At 47.2% G+C, this 23,464-nt stretch overlaps 1 protein-coding gene across 1 annotated transcript in view; it reads left to right on the forward strand.

Moving 5' to 3' along the window:
• The first annotated feature begins 860 nt into the window (after positions 1-860).
• ITGB5 (integrin subunit beta 5) overlaps positions 861-23,464 on the forward strand; it is a 171,266-nt gene continuing 148,662 nt past the window's right edge. The window contains exons 1-4 of the mRNA XM_088457747.1: positions 861-1,079; positions 2,164-2,255; positions 12,232-12,439; positions 21,780-22,029. Coding sequence (XP_088313873.1) covers positions 992-1,079; positions 2,164-2,255; positions 12,232-12,439; positions 21,780-22,029 — 638 coding nt within the window. The 5' untranslated portion in view covers positions 861-991. The remainder of the gene's footprint in view (positions 1,080-2,163; positions 2,256-12,231; positions 12,440-21,779; positions 22,030-23,464) is intronic.

Below are 23,464 nucleotides of genomic sequence, written 5' to 3' on the forward strand. Positions count from 1 at the left end.
GGGTTAACAGTACAGGGAAGCAGGGGGTTATTTGCTATAGCCTAGTAAGTACGGAAGGGGTTAATACTGTAGGGCAGAAAGGTGTTTCATACCATGGCCCAGGATTATGAGGGGTTAACAGTGTGGGACAGCAAGGGGGACTCATTACAGGCAAGAACCCAAAAGGGTTAAAAAGTGTGGGGCATAGCCCAGGAGGAATAAGTTAGAACTGGGGCCTTGGGGGTTAGTAACTTGCCCAGTAGGGGTAACAGTGAGGGGCATGACCAGCAGGGGTAATACCCGCTTGGAGCAGGAGAGGGTACTCACAGTGAGTAACCATTTCCTGCTCCAAATGGTTAACCCTTCTGGTTTGTAACCAGGGTTACCACTTCTATAGGGGTAACTCACTACAGCCCAGGAAGGGTTAACACTGGGGCAGGAGTGGTTAGTAACTATGGCCCAGCAGGGGTAATAGTGTGGGGGAAGGAAGGGGTTACTCATTCACTACGGCCCAGGAAGGGTTAACACTGGGGCAGGAGTGGTTAGTAACTATGGCCCAGCAGGGGTAATAGTGTGGGGCAGGAAGGGGTTACTCATTCACTACGGCCCAGGAAGGGTTAACACTGGGGCAGGAGTGGTTAGTAACTATGGCCCAGCAGGGGTAATAGTGTGGGGCAGGAAGGGGTTACTCATTCACTACGGCCCAGGTGAAGGAGGGGTTAAACCTGTGGGGCAGGAGCAGTAGGTAACAATGTGGGGCAGGATGGGGTTACTCAGTCACTGCGGGCGGCCCCGGAGCAGGAGGGGTTAATCCTGTGGGACAGGCGGAGCGGGGCGGAGACCGGGGCGGAGACCGGGGCGGGCTGAGGGGGGGAGCCCCGGAGACTTTCTCCCGGACTCGGGCAGTGTGTGACGGGGGGGCGGCCAGTGCGGGTCCCCGGTGCAGCATGGCGGTCTCACCCCGGAGGGAGCGGAGGGCAGCGCGGCGCCTGTGAGCTGTGGAAGTGACACGATGAGCCCCGGGGGAGCGGACACCACCCGGGACCGGAGCCGCGTCCTGCTCCTCACCCTGCTCTGCTGCGTCCTGCACACACCCGCGGGTGAGGGGGTGACCCGGGGCAGCTGGGGGTCGCTCTGTGGTACTTTCCCCCCGGTATCTGCCCCAGCCAGGAGTTAGCTGAGGTGACTTATGTATCGGTGCAGAGTATCAGGGGTGGCACACCGGGTACCCTCCCGCCTATAGCCTGGGTATAGCGCTGGTGACCCTGTATTACTATTACACACTGTACATTATAAGTGGCTGGCAGTGATTATATAGGAGGGACCTGTTACATGTCAGCCTGGCAGTGTGCCCCTGTCCCTGGGTTCTGTGCCTGCTGGCAGACCCCCATTCCTACTGTTGTCCCCCCACCCCTCCCCATACTCAGTATATACTGTATCTAATGATACCCCCTAGCAGTGACTATATACAGTAGGAGGAACCTGTTACAGGTCAGCCTGGCAGTGTGCCCCCTGTCCCTGGGAGACCACCATTCCTACTGCTGCTCATCCTCTCTGGGCATGCTAAGTATATATGGTATCTAATGATACCCCCTGGCAGTGATTATGTAGGAGGAACCTGTTACAGGTCAGCTTGGCAGTGTGCCCCCTGTCCCTGGGAGACCACCATTCCTACTGCTGCTCATCCTCTCTGGGCATGCTAAGTAGCAGTGATTATATAGGAGGAACCTGTTACAGGTCAGCCTGGAAGAATGGCCCCTCTCCCTGGGTTCTGTGCCCGCTGGCAGACCACCTTTCTTACAGTTGCTCACCACCTCTGGGCATGCTTAGTATATAATTATATCTCCTGGCAGTGATTATATAGGAGGAACCTCTTACATGTCAGCCTGGCAGTGCCCCCTGTCCCTGGGTTGTATGCCCGCTGGCAGACTCCCATTCCTACTGCTGCTCATCCTCTCTGGGCATGCTAAGTATATATGGTATCTAAGGATAACCCCTAGCAGTGATTATATAGGAGGACATGTTACAGGTCAGCCTGGCAGAATGACCTGTGCCCATAGGGCAAACCCCTTTCCATAGTGCTGTTCACCACCTCTGGGCATGCTAAGTACATACTGTATATAACGCTACCCTCTTACAGTGCCCTCTGCCTCCTCCTGACCGTTCCTACCTCTTCTCCCACAGGTGTGAATGTCTGCACCAGCCGCAGTGCCACTCTCACCTCATGCCAAGACTGTCTGCTCATCCACCCACAGTGTGCATGGTGCTCCCAGGAGGTAAGTCTCTGCCCCTTACACGCCATGCATCTTACTGACGGGCACATGTATGCCAGGTCTTTTATTAGTAACCCTGTATATTATACAATGGGGAGAACAAACACCTGGACCTGCAATGCGATAAGCAAAGTTCTGACAAAAATGCCTGTAGAGTGACCCTACGTCGGCCAGTACGCAATATTGGGTAAAAGGTGGTGAAACCTAGAATGCAAGTTAACATCTGGTTGGTGTGTAAATGTTTCCATACCTTGGGAGAATATGAGATACTTGACCTCAGTTTTTATATAGGCTGTTCAGACGAGTAAAAGCTTGTGTTCCCTGTTATCAGCGGCTTCCGACATTAGAAGACCAGTCACAGCGTGTGTCCGTTTTTCGGTGGCAGAAGTCTGTTGAATAAACATCCTCCCTAAATTCATAGCTAAACGTCACATCTCTAATAATTGTAAAGCGCAACGGAATATGCTGCGCTATATAAGACACTGTTAATAAATAAATAAATAATACCAGTACGAGATTGGTTATCTTCCTTTTTTTATTTTATTTTTTTCCTTCCAGTTTTGTAAACGGTGAATACGTTTTCTCTATGTAATTATTGCTGATATGTGTGAATAATGTATATCATTATTTATGTCTGGCTCTGATTTCTTATGAAAGCATAAACCCTTGTTTACCATGAAGTAGTGTAAATATATTAGTGTATAATTGTTATAGTGATAGAGACACGAGAGGATTTTATGGTGAGACTGAAATTTCTTTCATCAGTTTATTGCAAATTGTTTCAAAGGATGATCAGAACAGGTACAGATGTGTCCTCCTACATCTAGCCTCCTACAGCGGCTGTAACAGGTACAGATGTGTCCTCGTACATCTAGCCTCCTACAGCGGCTGTAACGGGTACAGATGTGTCCTCGTACATCTAGCCTCCTACAGCGGCTGTAACGGGTACAGATGTGTCCTCATACATCTAGCCTCCTACAGCAGCTGTAACGGGTACAGATGTGTCCTCATACATCTAGCCTCCTACAGCGGCTGTAACACTGTAACGTAGCGTTTCGTATGCAGATACACTATGTTTGCAGTGGACGCTACCAAGAAATGGAAGAATATCAATTAGGCAATAGGTCTTCCGAGAGCTAATAATTTGGAAAAGGCATCCCGGCATCACCAAGTGGGTTGACCAAGCCAGATAACTAAGAATTCAAAACCGGTGTCTATAAGTAGTCATCACATTGGTTGAATGTCCCTTATTGTGCCCTCATAAGATGAGACGAGTTTCTACATCAGTTGGATCATCCGTATTTCTGTGTGCCAGCATCATTACTTCTCGTGAGCTACAGAGGCCTCACATTTCTTGGGAGTTGCATGGTCAATGTCCCTTGTGTTTTGTAGTCTTCTGTGTTATTCCCGCATCTTCTGGAGACCTGAACTGTCGCCTCCTGGGTGTACTGACCGTTGTACACTGAGTTACCCTTTCATCTTATGGAATATATAAACGGCAGTCATCTTCTGCATTATCCTTATGTCTGGGTTGCATGGACAGTCATCTTCTGCCTTATCCTTCTGTCTGGGTTGCATGGACAGTCATCTTCTGCCTTATCCTTATGTCTGGGTTGCATGGACAGTCATCTTCTGCCTTATCCTTATGTCTGGGTTGCATGGACAGTCATCTTCTGCCTTATCCTTCTGTCTGGGTTGCATGGACAGTCATCTTCTGCCTTATCCTTCTGTCTGGGTTGCATGGACAGTCATCTTCTGCCTTATCTTTATGTCTGGGTTGCATGGACAGTCACCTTCTGCCTTATCCTTATGTCTGGGTTGCATGGACAGTCATCTTCTGCCTTATCCTTGTGTCTGGGTTGCATGGACAGTCATCTTCTGCCTTATCTTTGTGTCTGGGTTGCATGGACAGTCATCTTCTGCCTTATCTTTGTGTCTGGGTTGCATGGACAGTCATCTTCTGCCTTATCTTTGTGTCTGGGTTGCATGGACAGTCATCTTCTGCCTTATCTTTGTGTCTGGGTTGCATGGACAGTCATCTTCTGCCTTATCTTTGTGTCTGGGTTGCATGGACAGTCATCTTCTGCCTTATCTTTGTGTCTGGGTTGCATGGACAGTCATCTTCTGCCTTATCTTTGTGTCTGGGTTGCACGGACTGTCATCTTCTGCGTTATCCTCCTCTGGATTACACGGACTGTCATCTTTTGAGGGATCCCCTCATCTGGGTTAGGCGGACTGTCATCTTCTCTGAGAGCCTCACATTTTATCCTCACATCCTGGTTACACGGACTGTAATTTTCTGAGGGATCCTCACATATTGGGTTACACGGACAGTCCTCTTCTGTGAGATCCTCACATCTGGGTTACATGGACTGTTATCTTCTGAGGGATCCTCATAAGGATTACACGGACAGTTATCTTCTGCATTATCCTCTCCTGGATTACACGGACAGTCCTCTTCTGAGGGATCCTCATGTCTGATTTACATGGACTATCATCTTCTGAGGGACCCTCACATCTGGGTTACACGGACTGTCATCTTCTGATCTTCCATCATCTGGTTTACTGGGACTGTTGTCTCCACGTAATGTTCTGTGGATTGTTACGTGTACCATTATCTCCGCCTGTGATAGAATATGTTGCAGACTCTGTGGAACACCTCAGGTTTGGCGTGCTTGGTACATTGAAGAATCTTATATCAGATACATTGGAGTATACTGAAAACCTGAAGTGCACTGAAAAATTATTTTGGATCTGAAGATACATTGTCTCCAATGTGATGCTAATATTGGGGGAACTTTAATGCAGTTTTGTCTTCCTGCACCTAAATAATGCTGCTAGAACTTCTGTCTGGTGACCAAACTTGGAACATTGTGGAACACTGAGCATTTCCTGCACCCTAATCCTAAATCAATGGGGTTTTCAGGTCCTCCTCCTCCTGTGCACCCTGTCTGCACTACATCTGCTAAACCTACTGTAATGTTTGTTTCACTGGGATCTAGCGGAGGTCAATTCTGTGCCCACAAATGAAATCAGAGACTTGGCTGCAACCCATGCTAGACACGTCCTGTGTATCAGGCTGGGATATAGAGTAATACTGAGCATGTGTGTCATGGAAACGGACAAGCATCCTGAGTCTGTGTTATCTGCCTTATTGTCCATTTCTCCCTTCCCTGACTATATTGGGAACACCGGGGTGATGCATTTGTTTGCTGTGTACGCACCACACGTCTTCGTTGCTTGTTCTGTATGTCTGTGGCGACTGCTGATTGGGAGGGCTCCTGGCTCTTATTTGATGCACAAACATCTTCTGCCTTTTACTTGAAGTTGGAAATAACAGAACACTGTTCGTCTGGTGGTGTCTGCAGTGGATGTCATTGTCTCACCAAGTTGAAAAGGAAAATACAGATGACACTTGTTGATGTTCATCTGTCTCCTAATAGTCAGAGCAGCTTCAATTTGGTTCCAAGTGGTTCTTGGGCTAAAAAATGTGAACTACATGTGAGCAAGGAGGACCGGTCCGATATATTAAATCCCTTACATTACATACAGTAGTGTTACTTTTCCCATTTAAGACAGGGACTCCAAAACTTCAAATAAAAAAAATGACCATGAAATCTAAACTATATCACCGATGTCAATGTTGTATTTATAGCTTATTTTAGTCTCTTAACAAATTGCCATCGTACCACAAACCTGTTTGAGTCTCTCTAAACTGCCAATGTCAATAGCGTTTTGGATTATTTTGAATAATTGGAGCCTGTCTGTTAAAGGGGATTATTTCCAAATGTTACCCTGAGTGTGGCCATGCGATATACTATATGTGTGTGTGTGATAATGCTGTGTTTGGGGGTGCAGAGCTATTCTGACCCAATACAGGCACCCCATCTCTAATCCCAACGGAGGCCACTGCAGATAGATGCATTTTGCTTAAACTCGCTGATAACAGAGGGACAATAGCTTGTACTTTCCTGTAGACATACACATTCTCAGATGTTTAAATAAGCTATTGCAGCATGTGGGAATGTTTACATGTGAATAATACTAGCTCATCATTGCTCTTGCACATTAGTAATCCTGTGTAATAGGGAGCTGCTTTATATCTTCTATATTCTCCTAAAACCAGGCTAATAACTGTCCTGCTGGCTCTTAATATGAAGTGACCTAATGTAGTGTCTCCATATCCACCGGCGTCCGTATACAGGGCTGGATATTCTATGTACGACGCAGTTGAGCGTCTTATTTTTTTCTATTCTGTGCATGCGTCAAATCCGCAATGAGCGCGCCTCCAGAGTCTCTGCGCACAGGCGCAGTTGCGTTCCTGGCTGGTGACTGGTGCGCACACACACGAATGCTGCAGCGTCCTACTTCCCATCAGGCGTACAGGGTTTCGCTCCCTATGTCCAGTGCATCTGTGCAGAATTCATTGTAGGGTGAATAACCTCCTATATATGTATTTATCTGAGAATAGGAGTTTCCTGTCTCACCCCTAGAGCAGCCCCTGCAAGAGATTGGAATGGTAGTGGAGTTATTCTTATTTAAATATCTGAGACCCCCCCCCCCCCCCAATCCCTCCTACTCAGGTTTTTAGTGTGAACAGTGAAATAGGAGCAGTTATTGTCATCTAGTGGGGGGGAGGGGTGTCCTGCTAGTCATTCCCTATCTTGTCGCTGATATTATAAACTTTGTAACGTGTCTCCAGGTTTACGGTTTGCAATCTTTCTCTTTAGGGAACCGGCATGTCTATGGGGGATGAGGATTCAGTGCGGCCCAATGATTCTCCATCTTCCATATGATAATTCCATTGTTTTCAGTGGAAAATTTGGGATTGGATTAAAGCTGGTTCAAAACTCCGTATCCCGCCATTACAATCTGTCCAACGCTGGGGATTACAGAGCGACTAAGAATGATCGTATTGCAAAGTGTGCGCCTCGGTTGTATGTATGTGTGCGCGCGCCTCGGTTGTATGTATGTGTGCGTGCGCCTCGGTTGTATGTATGTGTGCGCGTGCGCCTCGGTTGTATGTGTGTGCGTGCGCGTCTCGATTGTATGTATGTGCGCGTCTCGGTTGTATGTATGTGTGCGCCTCGGTTGTATGTTTGGGCCACTGTTCAGGAATGCAGTACGCTTGTGTGGTTAGTAAATTGATGAGTGGGGCAAAGTTAAGAATTGTGGCCTTGTGTAAATCTTGCCAACTTCTTAGTAAATGCTGATTTTTCTATCTGTGAGGGAAGGAATGGCTATGTGATTTTTATTTGAATGGAGAGATTGCTGTGTGCGCTTGAGTGCCTATAAAATGTCATTATTTTAGGGTAACCATAATAAGAGGCAACACTATGTTTGCAGCCACTAAGGTATCTGTGGATAGATGTCTGGCACATTTACAGACGTGTCCTCATACATTTAGCCTCCATACGCCTCAAAATGTGTCTGTTGCAATGCGACCAGGAGACTGTGTTGAGTAATGTGATATGTGACACCTGTATATCTGTGTGCTCCTGAGTCTGTATATGGGAGACTGTGCTGAGTAATGTGATATGTGACACCTGTATATCTGTGTGCCCCTGAGTCTGTATATGGGAGACTGCACTGAGTAATGTGATATGTGACACCTGTATATCTGTGTGCTCCTGAGTCTGTATATGGGAGACTGCGCTGAGTAATGTGATATGTGACACCTGTATATCTGTGTGCTCCTGAGTCTGTATATAGGAGACTGTGCTGAGTAATGTGATATGTGACACCTGTATATCTGTGTGCTCCTGAGTCTGTATATAGGAGACTGCGCTGAGTAATGTGATATGTGACACCTGTATATCTGTGTGCTCCTGTCTGTATATTGGAGACAGTAATGAGTAATGTGATATGTGACACCTGTATATCTGTGTGCTCCTGAGTCTGTATATGGGAGACTGTGCTGAGTAATGTGATATGTGACACCTGTATATCTGTGTGCTCCTGAGTCTGTATATGGGAGACTGCGCTGAGTAATGTGATATGTGACACCTGTATATCTGTGTGCTCCTGAGCCTGTATATGGGAGACTGCGCTGAGTAATGTGATATGTGACACCTGTATATCTGTGTGCTCCTGAGTCTGTATATGGGAGACTGCGCTGAGTAATGTGATAGGTGACACCCGTATATCTGTGTGCTCCTGAGTGTGTATATGGGAGACTGCGCTGAGTGATGTGATATGTGACACCTGTAGATCTGTGTGCTCCTGAGTCTGTATATGGGAGACTGTGCTGAGTAATGTGATAGGTGACACCTGTATATCTGTGTGCTCCTGAGTGTGTATATGGGAGACTGCGCTGAGTAATGTGATATGTGACACCTGTAGATCTGTGTGCTCCTGAGTCTGTATATGGAGACTGCGCTGAGTAATGTGATATGTGACACCTGTATATCTGTGTGCTCCTGAGTCTGTATATGGGAGACAGTAATGAGTAATGTGATATGTGACACCTGTATATCTGTGTGCTCCTGAGTCTGTATATGGGAGACTGCGCTGAGTAATGTGATATGTGACACCTGTATATCTGTGTGCTCCTGAGTCTGTATATGGGAGACTGCGCTGAGTAATGTGATATGTGACACCTGTATATCTGTGTGCTCCTGAGTCTGTATATGGGAGACTGCGCTGAGTAATGTGATATGTGACACCTGTATATCTGTGTGCTCCTGAGCCTGTATATGGGAGACTGCGCTGAGTAATGTGATATGTGACACCTGTATATCTGTGTGCTCCTGAGTCTGTATATGGGAGACTGCGCTGAGTAATGTGATAGGTGACACCTGTATATCTGTGTGCTCCTGAGTGTGTATATGGGAGACTGCGCTGAGTAATGTGATATGTGACACCTGTAGATCTGTGTGCTCCTGAGTCTGTATATGGAGACTGCGCTGAGTAATGTGATATGTGACACCTGTATATCTGTGTGCTCCTGAGTCTGTATATGGAGACTGCGCTGAGTAATGTGATATGTGACACCTGTATATCTGTGTGCTCCTGAGTCTGTATATGGAGACTGCGCTGAGTAATGTGATGTGTGACACCTGTATATCTGTGTGCTCCTGTCTGTATATGGGAGACTGTGCTGAGTAATGTGATAGGTGACACCTGTATATTTGTGTGCTCCTGAGTCTGTATATGGGAGACTGCGCTGAGTAATGTGATATGTGACACCTGTATATCTGTGTGCTCCTGAGCCTGTATATGGGAGACTGCGCTGAGTAATGTGATATGTGACACCTGTATATCTGTGTGCTCCTGAGTCTGTATATGGGAGACTGTGCTGAGTAATGTGATAGGTGACACCTGTATATCTGTGTGCTCCTGAGTCTGTATATGGGAGACTGCGCTGAGTAATGTGATATGTGACACCTGTAGATCTGTGTGCTCCTGAGTCTGTATATGGGAGACTGCGCTGAGTAATGTGATATGTGACACCTGTAGATCTGTGTGCTCCTGAGTCTGTATATGGAGACTGCGCTGAGTAATGTGATATGTGACACCTGTATATCTGTGTGCTCCTGAGTCTGTATATGGAGACTGCGCTGAGTAATGTGATGTGTGACACCTGTATATCTGTGTGCTCCTGAGTCTGTATATGGGAGAGTGCGCTGAGTAATGTGATGTGTGACACCTGTATATCTGTGTGCTCCTGAGTCTGTATATGGGAGACAGTGCTGAGTAATGTGATATGTGACACCTGTATATCTGTGTGCTCCTGAGTCTGTATATGGGAGACTGTGCTGAGTAATGTGATATGTGACACCTGTATATCTGTGTGCTCCTGTCTGTATATGGGAGACTGTGCTGAGTAATGTGATATGTGACACCTGTATATCTGTGTGCTCCTGAGTCTGTATATGGGAGACTGCGCTGAGTAATGTGATATGTGACACCTGTATATCTGTGTGCTCCTGTCTGTATATGGGAGACTGTGCTGAGTAATGTGATAGGTGACACCTGTATATTTGTGTGCTCCTGAGTCTGTATATGGGAGACTGCGCTGAGTAATGTGATATGTGACACCTGTATATCTGTGTGCTCCTGAGCCTGTATATGGGAGACTGCGCTGAGTAATGTGATATGTGACACCTGTATATCTGTGTGCTCCTGAGTCTGTATATGGGAGACTGTGCTGAGTAATGTGATATGTGATACCTGTATATCTGTGTGCTCCTGAGTCTGTATATGGGAGACTGCGCTGAGTAATGTGATATGTGACACCTGTATATCTGTGTGCTCCTGAGCCTGTATATGGGAGACTGCGATGAGTAATGTGATATGTGACACCTGTATATCTGTGTGCTCCTGAGTCTGTATATGGGAGACTGTGCTGAGTAATGTGATAGGTGACACCTGTATATCTGTGCGCTCCTGAGTCTGTATATAGGAGACTGCGCTGAGTAATGTGATATGTGACACCTGTATATCTGTGTGCTCCTGTCTGTATATTGGAGACAGTAATGAGTAATGTGATATGTGACACCTGTATATCTGTGTGCTCCTGAGTCTGTATATGGGAGACTGCGCTGAGTAATGTGATATGTGACACCTGTATATCTGTGTGCTCCTGAGTCTGTATATGGGAGACTGCGCTGAGTAATGTGATATGTGACACCTGTATATATCTGTGTGCTCCTGAGTCTGTATATGGGAGACTGTGCTGAGTAATGTGATATGTGACACCTGTATATCTGTGTGCACCTGAGTCTGTATATGAAGCACAGAACTTGGAATGAAAAAAATCTGCGGACGCTACATTTAGCACTTCGTGTAACTGCAGCAGAGATGTATAAGGTCACACCTGTGTGTAACAGCCTTCCTGACCTGGATCAATATACTCCTTTCTGCCCACTAATACCTGATACGTGCTTGTCCTCAGGAGACCTTTAAATTGCACCATTTCAGCAGCTCTGAATCTGAAAGAGCGCACACTTACATGCATTTGTATTTTGAAATGAACCTAGACCCTAAACCATAAAATAGCAGTAACAAGAGACCCTGAGTTGCGGAGGGACCAGGATGAGGGCTCAGCTCTGCTCTCTGTGGGTCCAGGAGTGAGGACCCTGACTAATGTATCGCCCCGGTACCGGAGGAGGTGGGGAGCGAAGGGTTACAGACCTGTATATCCGGCAGGCTGGGACGTGGAGGATCTGCAGTGTTTCGTGTAGGTATGGGCAACCTGTGGGAATCTGCAAGGAGCCTCCGGCCTGTGGATGACACTGGCGCGTTGGAACTTGCCATTCTCCACCTGTGAGCTACAGGTTGCCTCTGTTCTAGACTATTTGTAGGCCGAGATTACACTTAATCAGATGAGGAAGGGGGCATGTGGGGATAAAGGGATGAGGAATGGGTCTCTGGCTTGTGTTATAATTCTCCATTAATGCACTTTCTCGCACTGTATGTATGTATGTATGTATGTATGTATGTAGTCGGCTGACAAACATCCTGATGCTGTTCCGTGACTTCTCCCAATCCATCCTTCCTACTTATAAACAGCCTGAACTTCTCATCGGATAAAACTGGTTTCCTTCTTGGGCCTGTGTAGTCTTAAGGACTCCGTATGGACGCACAGTCCCTGGGAACTGCTCCAGGTCCCATCCTTAGGCTGGGTTCTTGGGAAGATTCACAATATTGGGCCATTTTTTTTTTATTTTTCTTTGTCTTACAACGGTTTTATTACTGATCTGAAACAACAAAAGTTTATTAGAATAATATTTTATAAAGCATAAAGTTGTTGCAATGTCAGTCTGTGCGATTTTATATTATATTGTTTTTCACCTTATTTACAGACTTCACTGTTTACAAAAATTTTCGTTCTAAAATAAAATCTCGCACCAGATTTCGGAAACTTCACCACATTCCCGATCTGATTGCAGAGCTGCGAGTAACTGACCATTGGCTGAAGTGTTTTGCTCCTCTGCGCAGTGCGGTCTGACTCGTGTGTCTCTGTCCTCCCATTTAGAACGTCGGTGGGCCTCGGACGCTGACCTCCCGCTGTGATGTGATGGACAATCTCCTTAGTAAAGGCTGCTCTCCAGAGTTTATCGAAGGCCCGAAAAGCAAAGTGAACGTGACCAGGAATCTCCCTCTCAGCAGCAAAGGTTCTGGATCGTCACAGTCTGACATCATCCAGGTCACCCCGCAGAGTTTGTTCCTGTCCCTCCGGCCAGGTGAGTCCTGCAGCGGGGTAAACCGGGGGACTCCGTATATCCTCTGTAGCGCAAGGCGCGCCAATGTTTGTTCATCTATATAAACACAAATCTGTGCACTGAGAATAGAGTTATTGATGCCGCACTCATTCAGTTCTAGATGTTCAGAACATTTGTTTTGCTGAAGGGTGTTATGGGAGGTAGGGAGTGAGGGGGTTCTTAACTAGCAGGTGTTGGGTACATATCCCCCGCTAATCATATATTATTGTGGCTATAATTTATATATTTTATGGCCAACCACCTAAGTGACCTCTCCTTATCATGTGTCTTTATTTTGGCAGCAGAATAGGAGAGCGCTGCCTAGTGGTGGCTGGGTGGTGCAGCAGTTGTCTGAGAATGACATCACAGCTGTGGCGATATCTGTTCTTCTTGGTACTATAATAGGAGAGCGATGCCTAGTGGTGGCTGGGTGGTGCAGCGGTTGTCTGAGAATGACATACGGTATGATGTCACAGCTGTGGCGATATCTGTTCTTCTTGGTACCACAGTAGGAGAGCGCTGCCTAGTGGTGGCTGGGTGCTGCAGCGGTTGTCTGAGAATGACATATGACATCACTGCTGTGGCGATATCTGTAGTTCTTGGTACCACAGTAGGAGAGCGCTGCCTAGTGGTGGCTGGGTGGTGCAGCAGTTGTCTGAGAATGACATATGACATCACAGCTGTGGCGATATCTGTTCTTGGTACCACAGTAGGAGAGCGCTGCCTAGTGGTGGCTGGGTGGTGCAGCGGTTGTCTGAGAATGACATATGACCTCACTGCTGTGGCGATATCTGTAGTTCTTGGTACCACAGTAGGAGAGCGCTGCCTAGTGGTGGCTGGGTGCTGCAGCGGTTGTCTGAGAATGACACATGACGTCACACCAATGGGGCTATCTGCAAATGTGAGATGACGTGAATTATTTTTTTATTTTTCAAATATCTCTTTATTTTAGTTTTTTAACAGATAGAAAATTTACAAAGAACACTAAACAAAGTGTCTGTACAAATACAGTAAAACAATATAAGTGACAGAGTAATGGCAATCACATTGGGTATAAAAATCAAACAGAGTCTAAATAACAATTATCCAGATTTCTAGAATAAATGCAAGTTAAATATGAAAATGGAATGAAGGTGGGGTAGAGAGAGAATCACGGCGTTATTATAATCATTTTAGAATTTTCCAGAGACTGAATTCTTCTCTCAAAATTCTGGTGTACTATCGGATGAAATCAACATGCGCCATTTAGATAAAGAATGGTAAATGGTAAAATTGAGCATGAACTAAAATAAATGAATAGTCAATATTCACAGAAGAGTAGTAGGAAGGGGGGAAGGTAAGTACAAGTATGTCTAGGTGACTCTAAAGCTAGGCCATCTATAATAGTGACACTTAATATTTCAATACAAAAACAAGGTCAAATCTACATCATTCCTATCCAGGGGAGATGTGCCATAATAACAGTGTGTGGACTAATTCAGTATTTGGTGTGAATACCAAGTCGTGGTTTAAAAAATTCTATTAATATGGGATTGTGTGGTATTATCCAAATGTGATATATAGAATCCCCCTTTTTTTTTTTTTTCTGGAAACGTTCTACACCCTTCTCTATACCTGGGAGAGTGTCACGCCGATCAAGGTAAAGTAATTGTAGTATCATGCGTTTGACATCGCTGAGAAAAGGCGGAGTTCTTTATCGTAGAATTAAAGCTAGAGGGTCCTTTATCAAATGTAACGAAAACAAGTCGTTTATAAAAAAAACCATAAGTTTATCCCAGAATTTGCGGATGCGGCCACATTCCCATATATTATGCCAGAAGGTGGCTTTTGTGGCTTTGCATTTTACACAATGCCCTGTCTCTTCTAACACCATATGAGCTCTGCTACTTAGTGAAATATATGCCCCGTGTAGGATCTTTACATGGACTTCCTGTAGACGTGCTGAGTGTAAGATTTCTACTTCAGGGTCCATAGGGGGTCCACAGGGTTGACCTTGGTGTATAGGTTGGGAACCAAATCCGGGCACCACGCAGTTAAAGCTTTTAGCTCCCAGGATGCACTTGGGTCCACTCTCCCTATAACCCCACCCCCAGCCAGAGGCACCTCAGTTTAAGTTGTGCCCGGCCGGAGTCGGGTCACCGTTTAGTGCAGTGGGGAGCTGATTAGCAGCCCCTAAGCTTTATTTTTTTCTAAGTACAGAGTTTTTTAATTTTTACTTTGGACTTTCAGAGCGGCAGCGTCGGACTGTCCATAGGACGTCTAAGCTGCCGCTCCGTCACCCCGCCGGCGCTGAGACGCCAGTACAGATCTGGGGATCTCAGCGGGACCCCAGAGTCTGTACTAGCCGGACTCTGCGGGCGCCCAGGACTGCTGCCGGATCTACGGGGAGCAGGTAAGGTCGCGGATCACCGCTTGCGGTGATCCGCGCATTTAATATGCAGTCCTGTGCCTCCGGTCTCCGGGGACAGACCGGAGGCGCCGGCAGTGGCAGCGGGCCCCCCATACCCCGTGTGTCCACTAGACCACCAGGGACTTAGTGTTCGGTGCTGGGAGCCGGCGTCCCGGGGGCTTAATAGCCGGCATGGGGAGGAAGCTTTCCCTGTTACAGCGGCTCCTCCCCTCAGCTCAGCGCGCCTTTCAGTATGTATAGTCTGGCGTCGCTGAGCTGCTTCCTCCGCGGGCCACGCTTCTCCTGAGGTCTCCAGCGGCCATTTTCTTGTGGTGCAGCAGCAGAGCTCCGGAGATGGCAGTGAGTCCAGTCCCCCTGCGTACCTCACCATCAGGTCAGTGTACACAGCGCTGTAGCCTTCCCAGACACTGAATCTGGGTAAGTTGAATGCAGTGTAATAGTGCAGTACATTATATGACATGTTTATGTATATATGTATATATCTGCATGGTATGTGACTTATGCTAGTGCTGACTGTCTGTATTTAATTCTCTCACCTGTCAGTGTATATCTATCCCTTTTCCTTATCTGCCCTAATACAGCTGTACTTAGGGTGGTTCTGAGACCTCACATTTATATACTCGTTGATATTTGTGAGGTTTGTCACATACTGTTGCGTGCTGCACGTTGCCACATTTTCGTTGGAACTGTGTGTTGCATACGCTGAAAATGGGTCCCTGCGGCTAATTTTAGCATCAGTCAGGACCAGTATAGCACTGCTTGATATTTCCGCCAAGATTGGTCAGATATGTTTGACCAGGAGATAGAGCGTTATACGGCACCCATTTTTGCTATCCTGCAAGTCATGTGCTGCAGGTGTTAGTGCGGAGGATTTGACTCATAAAGGGTTCTGTGTGTGGCGTCATCTGGTGCCGGCCCCTTTCACGACCCCCTTGGGAGGTTTGTTTTCTCGGGATCCTCTCAATTGCGGATCGCCGGGCGGGCCCCATTGTTGTACCTCACTTGGGGTTACTTCACCATACTGCCCTTTTTCATCTCAGGGGATCTCGCAGTTTCTTGCACTCTTCCCCTGTGACACAGACTATCGCTCCCTGCATGGGGTTTTCGCAGTATATGAAATCCCCCTGGTGCCACCATAGTCTGTCATTCCCCTTGCAGGGATTCCCACGGCCACCCTGGGTGGATGTCGTTTTCTACGAAACGCAAATTGGTGTGGTTGATGCCCTGTGGTTACTTCCCAGTTGGCTCTGCGTGAACTGGATACTGTTTTGGGCTCTTTCCCTCTTACACGGGGGGAAGCCTATTTCTTCAAGTATTATTATCCCTGCTTTGGGCTGGTGGCAGGTCCATTCTGGTTAGAGTGAATGTTGACCTGCACCTGTATCATACACCCTCAGTATTGCGTGCCTTCTGGTTCCCTGTTGCTGACTAGCGGGGGGATCGCATGGCGGGACTCTGGCTGTTGTCAGTTATGAGGTATCACAACAGTGTTTGGCCTCCTGTCCCAAATTCCCTGAGGGTCATCACGAGCCCCTCATGGGGTGGATGGGCGTGTTACTCGTCAGATTACAGACGTTACTATGCATCCCATTCCTGCGTGGTCGGATTCTTCTGATCCGTAGGTGGTAACTCTGCCTGAAATCAGTATACTCGCTTTCAGGGGTTGTTACCCATCCTACCATGGCTATAGCATGGTTGGTTAATACTATTGCATACTGAGCTGATGCATTTGTAATGTTTTTTCCCCACCAACACGTCTGGGGTTCAAATGTATTTGGTCGCTCATGTAATATATGCAGTTCTCATAGGTGGACATGCCTATATTGGATACCAGTCTCCTAACTTTCAGAGTTCCGGCTGCGACGGTATCCTCCGTAATACCCTATGGCTGCGCTCTGGGAATGCAGAGGTGCAGATACCATCTATAGGGTAGATCTTGTTGGGTCCTGACCTTGACAGTGGCAGTACAAATTTCCCGCCTTCAGCTATGCCCACTACAGGGCCTCAGACTAAGTATTTTTGTCCTCTGGGTCAGCCTAAAGGTCTGTTTCTTCAACCGAGCAGGCCTGGACTGCTAGCCGATCCTGCTTCTGAACCTACGGATATATCGTCAGCATGACGAGACAGGCCTACCACTGGGAGATGGCGATTTTCTCAGTTCGCCCGGTACTAGTGTCTAGTTGCCGCGGCTACGTGGGTAGGAGGGTACGCCCTCTCTTTGCTCAGGCGGCCTATTTCCATGTGATGGTACGCAGGCCCTTATTTGGACCCGAACAGGGCCTTACGAATCCAGAAAGCTATACAGTTGTTGGGGTAAGCGGAGCTAATTGGGCCATCCCCACTTTCTCAGCGAGGGACTGGTTGTTCTGCTTTCTTTCTGGTGCGGTGGCTGAATGGTCCTCTTTGGCCTATTCTCTGTCTCAATTCCCTGAACCAGTTCCTAAAGCTACCTGGGCTCAGGAGGCAATCCCTATGCTCCATCATACTATGTTTGGAACCTGGGGACTTTATGGTATCACTGGATATACAGGACGCGTGCCTACGGGCACTTACAGAGACCTTGCCTCAGCATTGACTGAGGTTTGCTGTATCACAGAACTTACGGTTTTCGGGCTCTGCCTGTTGGGACTGCTCTCAGCCCCACAGGGGTTTACCAGCGTTTTGGATTTTCTGACAGTTCTTCTGTTCAGTATATCCCAATGCTCCTGTACCTGGATGGCCTCCTGCTCTTAGCAGGATCACCGGGGTACTTTACAGCCGGGTCAGGTTGACTGTGGCTTCTTCAGGGTGCAGAAGTTTAATCAATGGGGAAAAAGTCCTCCCTGCATCCCTCTCTGGGTATTCTTCACCTAGGAGCCCTGCTGGATTCTCAGAATCTGAGAATTCTTCTGGCGTAAGACGGCATCTCCACTCTTCCATTAGGAGTACATGGATGTCTGCGCAGTCGACATATGTCTTTGCACTCTGGGAGGCATGGTCCACTATTCAGTGTCTGCCTTTGGAAGGGTGGAATGGGCTTAGTTCCTTTCCAGGCCTTTCCATAATTGGCTTATCTCCAGATGGAACAAGTTTTTTTTTTTTTCTGTCTGATCACTGTTCAAATGATGCTGCTCTCCCCGGAGGCAAGTCTGTCCCTTTTCGGGTGACTATGGCCATCTCGTCCAGGGTATTCTTTGCTAAGGACAGTGTCTGTCTGGTTCGCATCCATTTCAGTGCAATTGGATGTCTGTCGATTCCACCCTGTCAATTAACTTGTTGGAACTTTAGCCTGTCTTGGGCCTTCACTCTGGCATAGCCCTTGTTTCCCGGTGAACCTGAAAAAGTTCAGTCCGACAGGGTCAGAACAGTAGCTTCCTTTTTAGCAATACTGTTCGTTGGGTGGCAATGTCAGGTATGTCATACATTCGGACATTGTCTGAGGGTCTCCTCCCGACCATCTCGACAGTGTTCATTTCAGGTGCTCTCCATTGGGAAGCGGGAGTCCTCAGCCGTTACGACGTGCATCCCGGGGACTAGTCTCTTCCCCAAGAGAGGTTTCATCTCCTGGTGAGCAGGGGGGGGGGGGGCCCTCCTGAGGTGACACTCATGGCCTTCTGACTCTATCACACTATGGTGTTACAGTCCAACTCTGGGGATTCTGAAGCAACCTTCAGTGACTCTTTGTCGGTGAAGGGGTTCTTCCAATTTGCATACCTGTGTTCTCCAGTCTCCATTATTCCTTGAGGGAAGTGTTTCAATCGAGACAGAGATGCTTTCCTGCTGGTGGCTCCTGATTGCCCCAGATGTCAGGGGTACTTGGTTTTTCGGAGTCTCTCCATCGATACTCCATTCCTGATGCTTCACTACCCAGACCTGTTGTCTCAGGGTCCTGGGGTTTGCCTTGGACCTGGGTCGTTTGTCTTTGACTACGTCCCTACAGTGGTCTTACGGCTTCCATGGCTTTTTCATCGTTGGAATGATTGGAGCACATGGATCAGCTTTTGCTGGAACCTACCACAAACTGTGGCAGCCATCATTCTTATGGTATTATACCTATCAATATGATCCTCTGGTGTCCAGGATTTCCAGATATTCTGGCATTCCTTCCGGCTGGCTTGGGTTTCACCCTCGGCCTGGCCTTCCTGACAGTGCAGATCTCTACACTGTCAGTATGATTAGGTTATGGAATTGCTCCGCTCTGATATCCAGTTCATCCTTTGGAGTGTTTTCTGGATTATGCCTCCATTTTTCCTCCCTAGGGACTCCTTGGGAGTTAGGAGTGGTTCTTTGTTAACTCCGGGGAAAGTTAATGGAACCGCTGGTTGTGATAGCCATTACATGGTCTATTGCTTTGGCTTTCTCTCTTTCTATCAGGGAGTTTATATCAACCAGGTGAGTGTCGGAATTGGGAGCGTTCTCATGTGGCTCCCTCTTCTGGAGGGCATCTTGTCAGGGTGTGAGTTGCTCTCACCCTGTGTTTCTTCTTAGTGATTTTCAGCTTCCATATTATTCTGGAATTTATGGTGCGGCCATTCAGTCCCCAGTCCTCTCGGGTGGTGTGGCCTCATTGACTGTGGTCCGGCCTCTGTGGATTTATGTGATCCATTCAAGTTCCTGACGGAAATCGGACTCCTTATTGGTGGTCTGAGATTTCTGATTTTAACAGGAAAGGATGGCCGGCCTATGGCCATATGTTGGCTGGACGGCCTCGTATGTCTTCTTCAGGGGCCTACCCATGGGTAGGCCTTTCTGTTGTTGCTGTTTGTTTTTTCTCGGGCCATGTAACCCTCGTGGGTGGCTCGCTGTGGCGCCTTGGCTGCTTTGCCTTGCTAGGTGGCCACGGTCTTCTGTCCACACCTTTTTAAGGTTCTAGGCATTGTTTTCCTTTGCCTCTCAGGATGCTTCCTTTTTGGCGGCGGATTCTCCTCTCAGCACAGGAGCGTCCCCTCCCTTGGTTGAACTGCTTTGGGACATCCCCAAGGTCAACCCTGTGGACCCCCTATGGACCCTGAAGTAGAAAACAAGAGATATGGTAAGAACTTACCTTTGTTATCTCTGTTTCTACGAAGTCCATAGGGTCCACAGGGCGCCCGCCCTGACGCACCTGGCTTCAAATGGGCTGTGTGACTGGTCACCGGTTTTCCGTCTCCCATTTCTGTGAGTATGGTTATCGAGTGTTCCAGTTTTCTCTCTTTTTTTTTCTCCTCCTCCGGCCTTTGGCTACTTACAAACTGAGGTGCCTCTGGCTGGGGGTGGGGTTATAGGGAGAGTGGACCCAAGTGCATCCTGGGAGCTAAAAGCTTTAACTGCGTGGTGCCCGGATTTGGTTCCCAACCTATACCCCAAGGTCAACCCTGTGGACCCTATGGACTTCGTAGAAACAGAGATAACAAAGGTAAGTTCTTACCATATCTCTTGTTTTTCAAGGTTTCCTCATAGTCTTTTAGAAGAATTTCAGGAGAATTTAATGCGGGGATGTCTATTGCCCAACTCATTGCTCATGTGTGCCATAGAGTGTTTGCTGTGGATGGGAAGAAATCCGCTGTCAGAAACTTGGTTTTGTAATTATTTTGTGTTGTAAAAGTAAATAACGAATCTAATGCATCTTTCACATTTGGGTCTAGATGACGTGAATTTAATGTTTTAACTATTGCATACGCTATGGGAAAGCACTGAAATAATGAAACCTTTGGCTGTATCTCAGGATGCACAGGGTGAGAATAGTTGCCGCAGTTGCTGTATTTTATTGTCTCTTAACTTTTCTTCCAGCAGTCACCTGACTTTTCTTACTTACCTGGATTACAATATCCAGCAGTCACCTGACTTTTCTAATTTACCTAGATTACAATAGCCAGCAGTCACCTGACTTTTCTAATTTACCTAGATTACAATAGCCAGCAGTCACCTGACTTTTCTTACTTACCTAGATTACAATAGCCAGCAGTCACCTGACTTTTCTTACTTACCTAGATTACAATAGCCAGCAGCCACCTGACTTTTCTTACTTACCTAGATTACAATAGCCAGCAGTCACCTGACTTTTCTTACATACCTAGATTACAATAGCCAGCAGTCACCTGACTTTTCTTACGTACCTAGATTACAATAACCAGCAGTCACCTGACTTTTCTTACTTACCTAGATTACAATAGCCAGCAGTCACCTGACTTTTCTTACTTACCTAGATTACAATAACCAGCAGTCACCTGACTTTTCTTACTTACCTAGATTACAATAACCAGCAGTCACCTGACTTTTCTTACTTACCTAGATTACAATAGCCAGCAGCCACCTGACTTTTCTTACTTACCTAGATTACAATAGCCAGCAGCCACCTGACTTTTCTTACTTACCTAGATTACAATAACCAGCAGTCACCTGACTTTTCTTACATACCTAGATTACAATAGCCAGCAGTCACCTGACTTTTCTTACGTACCTAGATTACAATAACCAGCAGTCACCTGACTTTTCTTACTTGCCTAGATTACAATAGCCAGCAGTCACCTGACTTTTCTTACTTACCTAGATTACAATAGCCAGCAGTCACCTGACTTTTCTTACTTACCTAGATTACAATAGCCAGCAGCCACCTGACTTTTCTTACTTACCTGGATTACAATAACCAGCAGTCACCTGACTTTTCTTACATACCTAGATTACAATAGCCAGCAGTCACCTGACTTTTCTTACGTACCTAGATTACAATAACCAGCAGTCACCTGACTTTTCTTACTTGCCTAGATTACAATAGCCAGCAGTCACCTGACTTTTCTTACTTACCTAGATTACAATAGCCAGCAGTCACCTGACTTTTCTTACTTGCCTAGATTACAATAGCCAGCAGTAAAACGCCCCCTGGCTGTGCTGACGTAACACTACATAAAAGGCCCGTTGTCCTCTGGTTCATGGCTCTCTCTCCTCCTATTGCAGGTGCTGCCGCCTCTTTTAAAATGCAGGTGAGGCAGGTGGAAGATTACCCGGTGGACCTGTACTACCTGATGGATCTATCCTTGTCCATGAAAGACGATCTGGACAACATCCGGAATTTGGGGACCAGGCTGGCCGCAGAGATGGCGAAACTCACCAGCAACTTCCGTCTGGGGTTTGGCACCTTTGTGGATAAGCACATCTCCCCGTTCTCTTACACTGCTCCCAGATATCAGAACAACCCCTGCACTGGGTGAGTGGCCGCACTCTTATGGGGCCATGAAGTTCCTCAGTCGTGTATACGTTGATCCCGGTGACCGTAAGGGGGGCTTCCACTAACTGCGGCTGTCCACCGCGCCTCGATTCTCTGCGCACACAGAGGGCCTGATTCAGACCCGGACACTATTTGCGGACGGTCGTTCAAAAAAAGGGGCCGGCTATTTAAATTGTGCGCTCGCTCATTGCGGTTTGTTGACGCCTCTATGTCTGATCGAGCGAACGAAAAATGCACTCGCTATTTTGTAAAGACGCCCCTTTGCTGTTCGCATCACACGTCATCTCCGGTATTTATTTGATCGGGTACATCGAAAGGCATCTGAATTGCTCGCAGTGCTTGTGGTAGGATTTTCCTACCGCAATCACTGCGAGCAGTTCAGGCTAAAAGACAACCAAGTGATGTGGTCGATGGCGCTCCTTTACTAATTATGCACTCCCATTAAACGCCCTTTTCACCGTTAGGCACGCCTGCGTTCGGATCTCCACTCCCCCGTTTTCAAGCACCTTCCCCTGTTACCACCCACAAACGGTACATTCTGTCAATCAAATTAGCAGCCCCTCGCTGTTTTGCGAGCGCTCGATTTACGACCGCAATGACTGGTTTGCGCATGCGCATTACGACCCATGCGCACTTGTGCGAACATCGCTCAGAGCGACCGAGCGGCCGCTTACGAGCGGCTCTGAATCAGGCCCAGAGGCCTTGCTTAGGGCTATTTACAACATTTGCTTTGTTCTATCCATGATAAATATAATGTCTCTATATGATACGTTGTATGTGACTTCCATCACTAGTGTAGGGGAATATATGCTACATTACACTTGTGTTTTTCTGTTTGTGATCAATGGATCTGGTCTGTTTCTGTCCTCACATGCTGGAATGGTGGCTGCGGACTGCCCGCTGGGTTAAGATCCTCTCTCGTACATTAATTAGTGTCTAATAAATAATGTGTCTCTGTTCTGATGCTGGCGATTTTCTGCCTCCCGGGCACAGCTTTATATTTCCTGGTCGCTGTGTCTGGTTAGTTCTCCGTTGGTAGGTTCTGTATATAATCTGCTTGTTTTGGCTCGGGGCCGGGCAATGTAGCTGAAGTTGATCAGAAAGAGCCAATCTGAGCGCAGGGCGATAACCCGAACAATGGGCTGCACATTGCTAGAATTCCCTCGTACGCTGAGTACTTTGTGTCTCATTGTCCTATAGAATTCCCGCTGCCCTCGCATCCACCTTTCTTTGGGAAGCTTTCCAAATGCCTCTTACCCACTCTGCACTCCCCGCCCGCATCGGATACCATAGTGGTTATACATTTATTTACATAGGGCCATCAGATTACTTAGTGCTGTACAGAGAGTATTGTATCACATCAGTTCCTGTCCCATTGGAGCTTAGTCAGAATTCCCCACCACACAGCTAATTA

Source organism: Taudactylus pleione, unplaced genomic scaffold (assembly GCF_031769625.1).
Source record: "Taudactylus pleione unplaced genomic scaffold, aTauple2 ptg000781l, whole genome shotgun sequence".
NCBI lineage: Eukaryota > Metazoa > Chordata > Amphibia > Anura > Myobatrachidae > Taudactylus > Taudactylus pleione.